The sequence below is a fragment of the Chiloscyllium plagiosum genome, chromosome 3, assembly GCF_004010195.1.
Source record: "Chiloscyllium plagiosum isolate BGI_BamShark_2017 chromosome 3, ASM401019v2, whole genome shotgun sequence".
Taxonomy (NCBI): Eukaryota; Metazoa; Chordata; class Chondrichthyes; order Orectolobiformes; family Hemiscylliidae; genus Chiloscyllium; species Chiloscyllium plagiosum.
This window is the reverse complement of record NC_057712.1, coordinates 2,881,693-2,897,747: the sequence shown is the minus strand read 5'-3', so window position 1 is coordinate 2,897,747 and position 16,055 is coordinate 2,881,693. Positions and strand designations below refer to the sequence as shown.

The following is a 16,055-nucleotide window of genomic DNA, read 5'->3' as shown; positions in this document are numbered from 1 at the left end:
GAGAGTATTTGAACTTGAAGTTGCAAGTTAGTCAATAAAGTCAAGTAAACAATTTGGAGATTAAAAAAGGTAGTGATATATATATAAATACATCAAAACTCTGCCACATTTTGATGAGAAAGATGTTGAAGCCTTCTTTATTTCATTTGAAAAAATGGCGAGGCAGATGGAGTGGTCCGAGGATTTATGGGTAATGTTAGTTCAGACTAAACTGGTCAGCAGAGTTGTGAGGTATTTGCCATGCTGTCAGATGAAGGAATCAAGAGATTATGAAGAGGTTAAACAGGCTAGTTTAAGTGCTTATGAACTGGTACCATAAGCATATAGACAGCGGTTCAGAAACATAAAGGAGGAACCAGGTCAGACTTATGTTGAGCTCAAAAGAATTAAACATAGTCATTTTGTGCTTTAAAAATAGATAAGACCTTTGAGCCCTAGGAGAGATTATTCTGTTGGAGGAATTTTAAAATTCACTTCCAGAGATGGTAAGAATTGACATGGAGGAACAGAAGTTCAGGAAGTGAGAAGGGCAGCAGAGTTAGCAGATGAATAATGTTGTTGCATAAGGTAAGCTTCCGACTAGAATTTCGTCCTGTGAGGGGTAGAAATTGGGAGAAGGGGAGATCCTGCATTGTGAAACCAAGAGTAGAGAACACTGCTAAGAATTTACCACAGGATAAAAAAGAAGCCCAAGAGGGTGGAAAGGAGGTGAAAGTCCTCAGCTGTTTCCACTGTGGTAGAGTGGGACATGTAAAGTCACATTGTTGGTCATTACAGACAGGCTCTGTGGGAAAAGATGTGATAAAAGAAACAAAGCCAGTGGCATTACTGAAAGGAGAAAAGGAGACCCTAAGAACAGCTGAGGAGCTGCAGCAGAATGCAGTTAGTACCTGATCTCTGCAAAGAATTTGCTTCTGTGGGTAAAGTTTACTCAGAAGGAATGGGGGAGAAACACAAGAAGTTATAATTTTCAGAGATAGAGGATCTAACCAGTCGCTGATAGTAAGGGATGAGCGAATACGCAATCTTTCTGATCTGTTACCCGAGAGTGTGGTTATATGTGGGATGGACGGATAGAAATTTAGCGTTCCCTATGTAAGATCAGGTTGGAGTGCCAACTCAAGACTGGGCAAGTTACAATGGGAGTGATTGAGAGTGTCAGTTCCAGGAATTCAGTTTGTTCTTGGGAATGATTTAGCAGGATCCAAGGTGGGAGTGACACCCCTTGTTGTGGAGAATCCCAAGGAAGACCAAGAAACTAAGGAGTTAAAACAGAAATATCCAGTTATTTTCCCAGACTGTGTGGTAACCAGATCCCATTATCAGAAGTTACAGCATGAAGCGGAAAGTAAAGAGAAAGTTGAAGGAATTGAGGTCCAGTTAACGGACACACTATTTTATGTAAAAATGCAGGAATATCCTCTAAACAGGCAGAGGGGCAGACAGAAGTGTTTATTCCTGAAATGCTAAGGGATTTGAAACAGCAAGGCAAGATGATAGAAGATATATATGTGGATGCATACTCTGAAAAGGAGGCAGAGAATATTTCGGAGTGTTTTTATCTGAAAGATAAAATCCTTAGGCAGAAATGGAGAATACGGTAGGATCGTGCAGAGGAGAAACGGGCCGAAGTGCACCAGATTGTGTTGCCGGTAGCAGACAGACAGGTGTTATGGGTAGTACATGAACAACCTGTAGGAGGTCACCCAGGGGTATGAAAGACTCAAGCTAAGGTACAAAAGCATTTATATTGGCCTGGAATGCACAAGGATGTGGTTAACTTTTGCCGTATGTGTCACACATGCCAAATGGTAGGTAAGCCACAGGCAGTAATAAAACCAGCCCCTTTGTTGCCAATTCCTACATCTGAAGAACCTTTCACATGGGTTTTAATTGATTGTGTAGGTCCTCTCCCGAGAACTAAAGTGGGAACCAGTACTTGTTAACCATTATGGATGTGTCTACCAGATTGCCGGAGGCAATTCCGTTATGGAGTATCAAGGCAAAAAGGGTGGTAGAGGAGTTAGTAACTTTCTTTACACTGTATGGGCTACCCAGAGAGATTCAGTCAGACCAAGGGTCAACTTTCACTGTTAGGCTGTTTAAGGAGGTTATGGATAGCTTAGGTATAGAGCACTTTAAATCCAGTGTATATCATCCTGAATCCCAGGGAGCTTTAGAAAGGTGGCATCAGACCCTGAAGACCATGTTGAGAGCGTACAGTCAGGATTACCCGAATGATTGGGATAAAGGCATCCCATTTGTATTGTTTGCCATTAGAAATGCCCCCCAAAAAATCTACTTAGTTCACTCCCTTTGAGTTAATATTCGGGCAGGAAGTGAGAGGCCCTTTGAAATTAATTAAAGAAAAATTGACAGGACTAAAGTCAGAGATCTCACAATTAGATTACATATCAGAGGTGAGGGAGAGACTAAACCGAGTAGGTGAGTTAGCTAAACAGCATCTAAGGAGGGCACAGTATAGAATGAAGCAGGTGGCAGATAAAAGCTCTGAGACTCAGACGTTTTCCCAAGGGGATGACGTGTTAGTACTGTTACCAGTGATAGGAGCTCCCTTCAAAGCCAGGTTTAGTGATCCCTATCAAACTGAGAAAAAAATTGAGTCAGGTGAACTATCTAGTAAAGATGCCAGATAGAAAAAAAAAGTTTTAAGGAATGTCATGTGAACATGTTGAAACCGTATTATACCAGAGAGAAAGAACTGGAGAAACAGGTGTTAGTTACTGCCCCGCAGAGTGAGGAATCACACCCAGATGTGCCTCAAAATAGCTTAAAAAACGAAGAAGTCCTTGAGAAGTGAAATAGATTAGTAAGCTATCTCATGAGCATAGAATGCAGGTGAAAGATTTGTTACTGCAGTGCCAGGACATATATAAGAATCAAACTAATGCTATTGTACATGAAGTAAACGTAGGGAATACTGCTCCAATAAAACAATATCCCTATCGGCTTAATCCTTTCAAAGCCAGACAGGTCCAGAAGGAGGGGAGGCCATGCTCGATGAGGACATCATCGAACCAAGCCAGAGCGAGTGGAGTTCGCAGATTATCTTACTTCCCAAACCGGATGGGACTCAACAATTTTGCGTAGATTATTGGAAGGTCAACACCATTACAAAATGAGACTCATAGTCAATTCCGAGATTGGAGCACTGTATCGAGAAAATCGGACAAGTCAGTTACATCACCAAGTTGGACTTACTGCGTGGTTATTGGCAGGTACCTTTATCAGAGACGGCGAAAGAAATTTCTGCGTCTGTATCCCCAAATGGGCTATATCAGTTTAAAGTGATGCCCTTTGGAATGAAGAATGCACCTACCACATTCCAAAGACTCATGAACAGAGTTGTGGCTGGGATAACAAACTTTGCAGTCTGTTTGGACGATGTAGTGATCTTTAGTAAGTCCTGGAAAGATCATATGGTACAGTGACAGAGCTCTTTGAATTACTCCAAGAAGCAAAACTGGTAATAAACTTTAAACTGAATTCGTGAAAGCAGAGGTGACGCTCTTGGGACATAACATCAGTCATGGAAGGTTGACCCCACGTAACGCAAAGACGAAGGCCATCGAGGAATTTCCATGACCATCCTCGAAGAAAGAGGTGCTTCGAATCTTAGGATTCAGCGGATTCTATCGGAAGTCTGTTTCAAACTTCAGCAGTGTAGTGGCACCGTTACCCGATTTGTTGAAGAAGAACAAGATTTCCGTGGACAGAACCCTGCTAGGAGGCATTTGACCATTTGAAAGCAATACTAAGCACCAACCAGTTTTATCTATACCAAACTTTTCAAAACTTTTTAAAGTCACCATCGATGCTAGTGACATAGGAGTTTGGGCTGTACTCCTACAGGAAGATGAAGATGGGATTGAACTGCCTGTTGGTTACTTTTCGAAGAAACTCAACATCCAGCAGAGGAAATACTCCACAATCGAAAAAGAATATTGAGCTTTGTACTGGCCTTACAACATTGTTCGTAACACACATAAAAACGTGCCAGAGACAATTGCATACACAGATCACAAGCCTCTTACATTCTTAGAACGCTTTAAAGACAAGAATATTAGACTATTTTGTTGGAGTCTTACGTTACAGACTTTTAATGTAAAAATCGTACATATTGTGGGTCATAAGAATGTAATTGCAGATGCCTTATTGCAGATTTAACTGATAAATTTTAGATGAGATTTGTATTTATCCAATGTTATATATAAATGGGAAAACGTTAAGGTGAACTTAGATTAAAGTTATCTGTACGTTATGGTAATGTGTTTAAAGAATAGAAAAAAATGAAGCCATCTTTTCATTACGATGGTTCATTTTTTATTAAGGGGGAAAGGTGTTATGAAGGTGTAAAGGGTATTGTACCTTTAAGAAAGTTGAAAGCTAGCAAGGATTTAAGGGAAGCACACAAAGTCCTTGAGAATTTACAATGTAACTTTTGGTTCAGAACAGCTATCACTGGCTGGGTTGCCTGGAGACAAAAACAAATTTAAATTCAGCCAATCAGTTTAAATTATATCCCAAAATACCAACTTTCACTTAAATTTGAATTTAGGATACTGACAATATTAAAAACCAATGAAATGATCTGATGTTTTGGGGTATAAGATCAGAGAAAATTAACAGTTGGGAGGAGAACTGCCAAAAGATCAACAGTTGTAGGCTGCTAGTCAGAACTCTCTGAGAGGTACCTGTTTGGAGAAGGAGTTTGCACAGAGAAAAAACATCAACACTGACCTGGAGAGAAACTCTACAGAGGAAGATACAAAGGGAAGATATGACAGTTGGCTGGTTTTGAAATCTGAATTTTTGTGTAAATCTTAATCGGTTTTATCAGACCAGTATTGTAGAGGGAAAGTAAAAGATAGGTTAGAGAAAAGAGCTGTCAATAGTTGTTAGTTAACTATTCTCTGTTAGACTTTAAAAAATAAAGTTATTAATTTTTACTTTAAATAGTGACCTTTAGGATAGTTCTTGGCCTCTCGAATTTAACAGATTATCGCACAGGGTAAATCTTTTGTGTTGTTGGTTTAAATTAGCAGGGGGTGTTTACCCCGTGTCGTATCAGAGAGTTTTGTGTACGGCAGATAAAACATTGAAGAGCGTTTGTTTTTCCTTCAGTTAGAAGGATCGGGAATTGATTATTTTGCTTTGGGGTAACACCCATAGCTTCAAAAAACCTATTGATTTCAGGTCGCAGGAGTCCTGGTTGAAGTTAAATGTAAGAACAAAGAATTAATTTAAAAATAGGTTACCTCTGGATAAGAATTTAGTTTGATAGCCCAGATAAGAATTAGAACCATGAGGGCTTATTGAAGCTTCGGGAAAGTCTAAGCTCAGTTGTATGAATACTCAAGGAAGAGGCTACCAGATGCTCATGATCAGAAATTGAAAAAAAAAATACGTCAAACCGTTTCCACACTAAGTAATCTAACCTAATCTAATCTATAGATGTGATAATCAAGGGAATTATGTCTGGTGTTTGAATACCATGAGGAAAGATTGTATATGCTATTTTTATTGTGCTTAAAAATCTTTCAAATTGTGTTAATCATAGAGTTTTGTTTATTCTATTTTATCTTATTCTTTGCATAATAAACTTAAACTTTACTGATAAAAACTAGATCTGCAGCATTGCGCTTGCACATTTCAGTGAGAAACCTTTCGAAATAAGAACAAAAAAAACCTATGTAGCTAGATTTCAGACTGGGATTTGATATACAGTAATAATATCAAATTAGATCATAACACAATTTGTTGGACATCTTCAACGAACTCAATTATGATGTGGATAAAGGGGAACAGGATGTAATTAAATTTCCGGAAGGCATTTGATAGATGGTCAGTTAAAGGTGATTGCAAAAAATAAGAGCTCATTGCGCAGGGGGAAACTTAATAGCATGGATAGAAGACTAGGTAAAAACAATGACTGCAGATGCTGGAAACCAGATTCTGGATTAGTGGTGCTGGAAGAGCACAACAGTTCAGGCAGCATCCAAGGAGCAGCGAAATCGACGTTTCGGGCAAAAGCCCTTCATCAGGAAAGCCCTCCCTGATGAAGGGCTTTTACCTGAAACGTCACTTTCGCTGCTCCTTGGATGCTGCCTGAACTGCTGTGCTCTTCCAGTACCACTAATCCAGAATCTGGATAGAAGACTGACTAGCTAAGAGGAAGCAGAGAGTAGATATAAATGGATCATTTTGTGGTTGGCAACATGTAATGAGTGATGTGCCAGAGTTCAATATGCTAGAGCTGCAACTTTCTTTTTTACAATTTATATAAATGACTTAGATGAAGGGACTGAAGGTATAGTTGCTGAATTTGCTCTAGACACAAGGAAAGGTAGGAAAGCAAACTATGAAGAGGATATCCGGAGGCTAGGAAGAAATATAGATACATTAAGTAAGTAGGCAAAGATTTAGCAAATGGAGTATAATGTGGTAAAATGTAAAGTTTTTTTCATTTTGGCGGGAAGAATAAAAAAAATCATCTAAATAACAAGAGACTACAGAGTTCTGAGATGCAGAGGGATCTGGGTGTCTGTGCACGAACCTCAGAAGGTTAGTGGGTAGGTCCAGTAAGCATTCAGGAAAACTCATAGAACATTATGATTTACTGAGGTGATTTGGTTATTAGAGTGGGGGAGTTATGTTTCAGTTATATATAGCTTGGTGAGACCCCGTCAACAGTACTGTGTTAACTACTGGTCTCCTTATTTAAGGAAGGATGTAAATGCATTGGAAGCAGTTCAGAGCTTTACCAGCGTAATACCAGTCCTGTGTAGGAAAGGTTGGACAACTTCGATCTGTATCTGCTGAAATTTTGAAAAGTAAAAGGTGACCTGATTGAAACACATCCGAACCTGAGGGTCTTAACAGGTTGGATTTAGAAAGCACATTTACTCTTGTAGGAGATTTTAAGACTTGGGGACACTTTTTAAAAAATAAGAAATCACACATTTAAAACAGATGAGGACAAGTTTCTCTCTCAGAGGGAGGTGCACCTTTGCATCTAACCCATCCTCAAAAGGTAGCAGCAGCAGAGTTTTTGGACCATTTTAGGTTTTTGATAAGGGGTTTGAAAGTGATTGTTGGGGGTTGAGGAAATGTGGAGTAATCCAATCAGCTTTGATTTTATTGAGTGGGAGATTTGGCTCGAGTGGCTGACTGACCTGCTCCTCATTTGTAAGTTTGTGAATCACTGTTGCACACTAAGTAATATTATGATTTACCAATTCTGCATACTTTTAACATCTGTTGTTTGCACTATATCAGAAACGAATCCAAAATGTCTTCTGGTGTAGCCAAAACCTAAGTGTCTGTATGTAGCATTGATACTACTTCGCATGTTAAACGGTATCCATTTCAAAGAAACTGCATGTTTTTTTATTAATTCACAGCATGAAGTTGTCTCTGGCTCGGCCAGTTTTTCATTGTTCTCAATGTGGTTTCCTCTGCATCAGGGAGACAGGGCGCCAACTTGTGCAGCAGTTCAGGTAACATTTCTGGTCCGTATGCACCAAACAAACCGACTATTCTTTGGCCAAGCACTTCAACTCCCCCAGGGACATGCAAATCCGAGGCCTCTTCTACCACCAAATCAGAGCCACCCACCAACTGGAAGCAGAACACCTCACCTTCTGCCTCAGGATGCTACAACCACTCAGCATCAACAGTGAATTCACTAGTTTCCAAATCTCCCCTCCCCCCCCCTCCTCCCAAATTCAACTTCCTTCCCACCTATCCACTCCACGCCCCCCACTGACCGATCACAATTACCTCCCACCTATCCATCTATCACCAACCCACCTACTTTCCCTCCAATCCCACCCCTATTCCTCTATTTATCTCTCAGCTCCCTTCCCCCTCCACATTCCTAATGAAGGACTTACGCCTGAAAAGTCAACTCCTGCTTCTCAGATGTTGCCTGACCTACTGTGCTTTTTGAGCATCAGACTTTTTGACTCTGATCTCCAACATCTGCAGTCCTCTCTTTCTCCCAGGTTTTAATTACCCATTCCTAATTGCACAGATGACAGTTAAGAGTCAACCACATTGCTGAGAGTCTGGAGTCATAGGTAGGCCAGACCAGGTAAGGGTGGTAGTTTCCTTCCCTAAAATACATTAGTAAACCAGATGGGTTTTTCTGACTATTAACAATGGTTTCATGGTCAGCACTAGACTCTTGATTCCAGATTTTCATTGAATTCAAATTCTACCATCTGCCATGGTTTGAAGTGAACCTGGTTTTCCAAATATTAGCTGTGTTTCTGGATTAATAATCCAGTGATAAGGCCTCTACCCCATTGTCCCCAAGGGAGGCAAAGTTTGTAGTCACAAATATGAAAAAATAAACTTGCACCTTTATGGGACAATGCCTTGGCCACAATATCAGATGCTTTCTTGGATTTGCCAATCTACCTCTTTCTTTTGGGTATGTCTTCCAAAATTGTGCAGTGCATCCTCATCCAAGTATCACAAATGGAGTTCTGGTAAACATCGAGGTTAATATCCCATATTAATTAGCATGATTTCTGAGGACCAGCAATGTGAAAAGTTGACATCATCATCTGAAAAAATTACTAATGTCATTGTTGGTTCCAGTCACATATAATGAGTATTATGTAAAACCCAGCATTCTTTAACAAGGTGAAAAACCAGCCTTGTTAGAAAGAAACTGGATAGCAGTGCTTAAGTTAAACTGGAACTTTTTCACCTTGAAGCAAAATTCACAATGCAATAGGATATGCTCAACAAGTACTGCAACATTTTCGTGAATCTATCAAAGTGATTCAACAGTATAAGGCTAAAGTACAAGGTCAGATTGTGAACAGTATCTAACAACCTAAAAGTACAGCAAGAAAGTGAAAGGACTTGAGACTGAGAACAATATCTCTTCTCTCATCTTCACCCTGCAATACAGACTTTAACCTGCTTTAACCAGCTCTCTCAAATCCACCCCTACACCTACCCCTCTCTACTTCTTGCTAGGGTCTACCAGCTACACCCGTCCAAAATCTTGCACTTATCTTCAAGTCTGAGATTGATTAGTCTCCTAAGTAAAAAAAAAATCTCACAACACCAGGTTATAGTCCAATAGATTTATTTGGATGAACTAGATTTCAAAATGCTGCTTCTTCATCAAAACCGCCTGATGAAGAAGCAGCGCTTTGAAAGCTAGTGCTTCCAAATAAACCTGTTGGACTATAACCTGATGTTGTGTGATTTTTAACTTTGTCTATCCCAGTCCAACACTGGCTCCTCCAAATCAAGTTTTCTTCTAGCCGCTGCTGGTAGTCCCAACAATGACCTCTGTTTAAACATGGCACTATCGGAACTGCAGACTTGCTAGCCAATCAGATTTTACAGTAGCTCTCAAGTATGGGACTCCCTCTCATATGGGGGGGGTTCAGAAATCCCATTCTGAAGCAACTTGGGTGATTCCAGCATAATAACACTGTGGATCAGCTATGTTTTGGGAGGCTGGACTGATGACTAGCTTTCTATTCAGGGTACAGGAAATACTGCACTCAATAAAACCTGGTCTGTGAGTCACTTGGTTTATAGGCTACCGTTTCGTATTTCTTCAGCCTCCAGAATTTTGCCAGGGGTGACAAACCAAAGTTTGAAAGGATTTCAGGGGGTAGGTATGCCTGGAGTTGAGATTAGCAACTTCTCCAAATAGCACACAATAATGACAGGCTGAAGGATGGAGGTCGGAAAAGAATGGAGGTCAGGTGAAGGCACACAAATTTGAAAGGTAGTGCATCTGTTTAGTATTTAGGTCACAGGGTAGACAAAGAGGAGTTATATCTTCTCAAAAATAATATTAAAGCAATAAGAAGTGTGCTACACCCTCAAACATCTCTTTGCTATTCTTCCAGTGAACCCCAATTCATGGTAAATTCTTACTGAATTTGGCCACATTACTAAAACGAGCTATTGAAGAGTATTCAATGGAATTGGATGAAAGAGTCTGACAAAGTTTCCAAGCTCTGTAAATGTTAACTTGCAGAAGATACAATACTGTACATTATGACATCAAAAAATAAAATTTGTTTATGGTGCTTTTTGATATGGAATAAGTGCTATGGCCTATTTTGTACCAGACTTTGGTGAGATTTGATTTTTCTCTTGCAGCCTCTGTGTCAGTGAACAAAACTGTGCTCAGAATGTGAAATGTTGTGCTTGATCTCAGGAGTAAGAACATTTCATAAATATCTGCACGGTTGTAGTTTCATGATTGAAACTGACCACTGCCATTGACGGCTATTTTAATCCAAAGTCTCCAGTATCTGGTTTAGCTACAGCTCAAATGTACCAAACATAGAAATGGATACTGATTTTGTATGACATTAAATATAGATGTTAGGATAATCATGATACTGAAGTGATGTCAGGATTACCATCTGTAGAGTAGAGCCCAACAGGGACAACATATTTTCTTAATAAGATCAGTGAGTTGTGAGCCACAGCAGATGACATTAGAAAAATAATTCATGGAAACCCATGTTGGCAAGCGTGTATCATTATTAAAAAATGGGTGGCAAACTTCAATGCTGGATTTAGAAATCAGGCTATGAATGACTAGTTGAAAAGGGCTTTGACACACGGAAAGACAGTTGTAATCACTGGGAAGACAGATCACAGTTTCTCTATGCCCTTCATTATCAACACTTAGAATGTAGTTGATAAAGAGTCTATGGAGGCAGTATCTTTGGAGTCAGGCTTCAATAAGAACATAGAAAACAGTGAATAAGTTTAGCATATGTAAAGCAATAGAAAAGAAACCACCTTGGTACGTTTTGTCGCTATGAAAATTGCCAGCTAGGTCTTGACAAAGATTTCACATTCATTTTTGCAGAATTAGAAGGACAACAGCGACTCATTTTGATTGATAGTCATTCGAAGTGGATTGAGGGGTTTCTGATGAATCAAACAATAAGACAATTTGCGTAGTTTGTATGCTGTTTAACAGTTCCCAGAAGACAATACGCCTGTTTGTTTGCACAATTCATGAGTACAAACAATGTAAAACACTGAATTCCACAGTGTCATCCAAAGGAGCAGCAGAACACACAGTACACACTGTTAATGAGCTCTTGGCAAGCACATGTACGATAGAAATTTGAAGAAATATCAATTATCTGGTGAATTTTATTTTCTTGAGAAACTCAACAAATCTCACAGCATCTGTAGAGAGAACAGCTGTGTTTTTTTCAGCATTTTTGTATTTGTTTCAGATTTCCAGCATTCACACTAGACATTGCTGAAGTGGGAAATTCAATAGCAGGTCAAGATCAAAATCAGACTTTGCTGGAGAAAACTCCTTGGACTTAGTTGAGGATGGTTCAAGGTTTTTCCACAAGTTCTACAAATCTGAGTCAGGAAAGGAGATATCCCATTAGGAACAGGAAACGGTGGTTATGTTTGATGTGTGAATAAAGGAAAACATGGAAATATTTCAAGAAATTGTGTGGAAATAGAACATATTTAGCTTTCTCATTAAGGAAGAAGTGTAACAGCGTCCTCTTGTGACCACTGCATGTATACAGGAACATAAAAAAGGATTAAATCAATCTGTCTTTGAGGAGGTTATGTTGATTAGGATTTTATTCACTGGTACTTCGAAAAATACAAAGGCCAAAAACCCATGAAGTCCATAGTCGAACTGTCCCTGTCTGGGAAAAGCTTTCTGAAGTCTCTGATGCAAATGCATGAGGTTGCAAGTGAGATCATATGTAGGTTCCTGATCAAGGTCTGCAAGGAACTAGCGACACAGAAATTCAGCATGGGGCTATCGTTTTGAGCATGACTAGCATGGAAATGCCACCATATTCTCTTGAGCAAAGGTCTGCCTGAATGAGGACCTTAAGCTCAGTGATGATTTTGAGACAGAGAGGAGGAGCTGCTGCCAGCATTCCTACTAGCCATTTGCAGAATCTGTACAGAAACTCTAGGCTGGGCCGTATGACACCTCTTGCTGGTTCAATGCTTGTTTTGGTTTGGTCCATTGTGGCAGCTGCAGAGTAGCCTTTTCTGATTTCTCTGCATCATTATCTGACTGAAAATTGCAGCCAACTACAAATCCAGTGGATTTTGCATTACAGGATTAGTTCCATTCATAGACCCTACAAAATGAGGCCATACTTATGCATTCATGCTTCTCCAAATGTCTGATCCTGCAGTGAGCCTGAACGTATACCTCTAACTGCCAAAGTCAGGTTCCTGAGAGAGGCATCACCTCCACACACCTCAAGCTAGTCCCGTCAAGCTTCAAGTTATTCAGAAAGATCAGAACACAAAAATAAGCGACGCAATAATAACACCAATCCAGTACCAAGGTCTCAACCGCTGGAACTGCAACCTTAAAATGTGAATTATTTTAAAATCTGTCACGTTGACTCAGTCTTCAATCATCTAATCTAATATCTCCTACATAGCTCAGGGTCAAATTGCGTTTAGTAACACTTGTAAAATGTCTTGGAATGTTTTATTGCACTAACTTTGTTGTTGTAGTGATTCAATAAAATGTTTAATATTGCTATCCTATAATCCACACACCCAGGTAATGTTCTGAGGACCTTGGTTCAAACCCTGCCATGGCAGATGATGGAATATGAAATCAGTAAAACCTGAATTAAGAGTCTAATGATGAACATGAATCCATTGTTGATTGTTGAAGAAACCCACCTGGTTCACTCATGCCCTTCAGGGAAGGAAACTGCCATCCTTACCTGGTCTGGCCTACATGTGACTCCAGACCCAGAGCAATGTGCTTGACTTTCAAATGCCCTCTAGATAATTAGAATGGGCAATGAATGCTGGCCCACTGGTGATGCTCACATCCCAAGAATGAATTTTTAAAAAGTGCCTCTTGCATCACTTTGCCTTGTTCCATGTTATTCTTGTTTATTCTCCCTGTCATTTTGTTTTCTGGGGAGAATCCATATGCTGGACCCATCTAATGGAGCAAGTAGTTTGTGCAGAATCCCTTAATTCAGGATAAAGCTGATCAGTACCTGCACGCCGCTCCTTGTAAATTTGAGCATAATTACAATGCTTTCCAAATAACCTCATTCTGCGCTGGAAATCTTTTTTTAAACACAAAATTCTTTTCAATCTCAAAAGCAGCTAGGCAAACTCAGAAAGTCAATAGAGTCATACAACACAGAAACATACCCTCCAGCCCAACCAGTCTGTGCCAACCAGGTTTCCCAAACTAAACTAGTCCCATTTGCCTGCGTTTGGCCTATATCCCTCTACACGCTTCCTACTCATGCACCAGTCCAAACATCTTTTAAATGTTGTAATTGTACCTGCATCGACCACTTCCTTTGACAGTTTATTTCACATATGAACCACCCTGTGTGGGAAAAAGTTGCCCCTCAGGTTGCTTTTTAAATTTTTCTCACTAACTGATAATACAAAATCAGAAATTGCTGGAAAAACTCAGCAGGTCAGGCAGCATCTGTAGAGAAAAAGCAGAATTAACGTTTTGGGTCCAGTGACCCTTTTTCAGAATTAATCTGATAATTCCTTTGAATAGTGTGGCTAAGTGATCCTTCCTGTTGCTGAGTGTGTTCAGCTCTTTCTTTTCAGCGATGATGTTATTTCGAATATTGAGCTCCAAAATGTACAGCATTGGCATCAAACCAAGGTTCAATACTGATTGATGTTGTAATCTACCCAATGCTTGTGATAGCTGGTCACTGTGTTCAGCAGCACTGTCCCCTTTATGCCATTCAAAATGGATCAGATTAGAATTGTTACTGTTGAAATCTGGAATCAGAGTATTTTTAGTATTGGCTCTGTGATTAGATGGTTGTAGAGAATTAGTAAAACACGCACTTATCTTTAATCTACACTGTTTTTACTCTTCAACCAGCATCTTCTTTTCAGTAAGAGTGAAGGCAGCAGACTTTATACAATTACTGTCACCAGCGTACACTATTCTCAATATCAGCTTTTCATAAAGCTAAAAGGCTCCCTATGAAAATCAAGAGAATGTAGCTGGTAGCAACAGAAAGTTGCATATTGTTTGGATAGTGGATTATTTGCAGTGAACATGAATGTCTGCTTATTTTAAGGTTTTCTTCAATTGCTTACTACAAACATACCTATGATGCTAAACTGATATCACTGTGTTTTTGGAATTGAAAATGTAAATAATATATGGAGGAACAAAATACAATAGGATAAAATCAGGTATGATGACTAGGTATAAGAATATTGACAATTCAGAATCACTTAACTTCAGTGCACCAAGGTTTATCCATCTCTAAAAGATTGTTCATAGCTTCTAGTTTCTGAGCTGTCATTTCAGATTGTATCCACATTTCCCCAGTTTTTGGAAAGATAGAAGACAGTGTAGATTTAGAGTTTCTTCACAAAAGTAGGAAAAACCAACAAACATGTCTCATCCCGTCAACGAATTACAATGTATGAAGATTGCAAACAGAAGCATGGTGGGATCATACAGTGAGTCTAAGTGTATCTAAAGAAATTCTATGCTCACTGACAGAATACTCTGCTGAATTTCACTGTGTCATGTTGTCCACTGGCTAATTCTCAGTATGGGCCCCTCACCGTTCTTTCACCAACCTGTTCATACCAGGAAGGTTACCCCAGAAGTACCGGGCTCGATGGGCAGCAGAGACTTCCTTGGCATCAATCATCACAGGATTACACTGGTAGAAAGAGAGAAAAGGAGCTTATTCATTTCATAAATCTGGATAATCTAACGTTATGAGTGAAATCTTTTCTCACCTCATTCCCCCACCCCAAATTCCAGATGACCTGTTTGAAAACTAAAAATGTCCTTTATCAATCTGTGTACCTGTCATAGAGATTTGTCAGTGGGCAGTGCAAAATGAGAAATCTGCCACGCTGTCCCCATGACTTTTGATCTATCAACGTAACGTTGCAGAGCAGTTATTTACATGATGATACGCAGAGTAGGATTGTTAGGGACAGTGTACAAACATTTTTTAAAAAACAGTAAATAGAATCAAAGGGGAAAAATGAATAAAAGGGAAAATTAATGACTATTCACAGAAACGTGTGCAGCATTTGGAACAAAATGAATTAATGGCACAATTAGAGGTTAATAGGCATGATCTTATAGCCATTACAGAGACCTGGTTACAAGGAGATCAAAAGCTCAGAGCAAAATATGAAAGGCAAGAATGAAAGATGGTCGGTAGCTTTGTCAGTGTGAGATGGAATAAGTACAAAAGCAAGAAATTATCTTGGATCAGAAGAAATAGAATTAATATGGGTGGAGATAAGAAGTGACAAAGGAAGACAACACTGGTGGGTGTAGTCTACAGGCCCCCTAACAGTAGCTATACTGTAAGGCAAAGAATAAATCAAGAGATAATGATGGTATGTAAAAAGGAAGTATATTAATCATGGTTAACTTCAATCTTCATGCAGATTTGAAAAATCAAATTGGCAGAGGTAGCTATGAGGAAGCTTTCAGAGTGTTTATGGGACAGTTTCCCAGAACAGTAATGTTATGAATCTAACTAAGGATCTGGAAAATTTACCGATAGTAATGGATAATGAGTTAGAATTAATAAATGATCTTGGAGTAAAAGATCCCCCAGGAAATAATGAACATAACATGGTAGAATTTAGCAGTAAGATCCAGAGTGAGCAACTTGAGTCAGAAACGACTGGGTAAATTTAAATAAAGATAACTATAAAGGAATGAGGACAGAGTTGGGTAGAGTGAACTAAGAAATGAGTTTAACAGAAAAGGTGGTTGCTGAACAATGGCAGATGTTTAAGAACATAATACATGTCCAGAGCAAAGGTATATCCCAGTAAGGAAGGAGGATTCTAAGAAATGGATTAAACCATCCATGGTTAACCAAGGAAGTCAAGGATGGTATCAAACTGAAAGAAAAAACATACAATGCAGCAAAGATTAGTGGTAAGCCAGAGTTTAAAAAGATGACCAAAAAGAAAGGAAGTAGGGGAAAATAATCCTTGACGGTTAATTAGAAAAATTAATACAAAAACAG

The 16,055-nt window shown here is 39.3% G+C and overlaps 1 protein-coding gene across 8 annotated transcripts in view; it reads right to left on the bottom strand.

Moving 5' to 3' along the window:
- dnmt3ab (DNA (cytosine-5-)-methyltransferase 3 alpha b) overlaps positions 1–16,055 on the bottom strand; it is a 571,533-nt gene that overhangs the window by 60,621 nt on the left and 494,857 nt on the right. For 6 of the 8 annotated variants that reach the window (XM_043676070.1, XM_043676107.1, XM_043676111.1 and 3 more), the window contains one exon: positions 14,614–14,714. In XM_043676070.1, the coding sequence (XP_043532005.1) occupies positions 14,614–14,714 (101 nt within the window). The remainder of the gene's footprint in view (positions 1–14,613; positions 14,715–16,055) is intronic. The other 2 variants (XM_043676088.1, XM_043676128.1) reach the window with 1 other exon arrangement.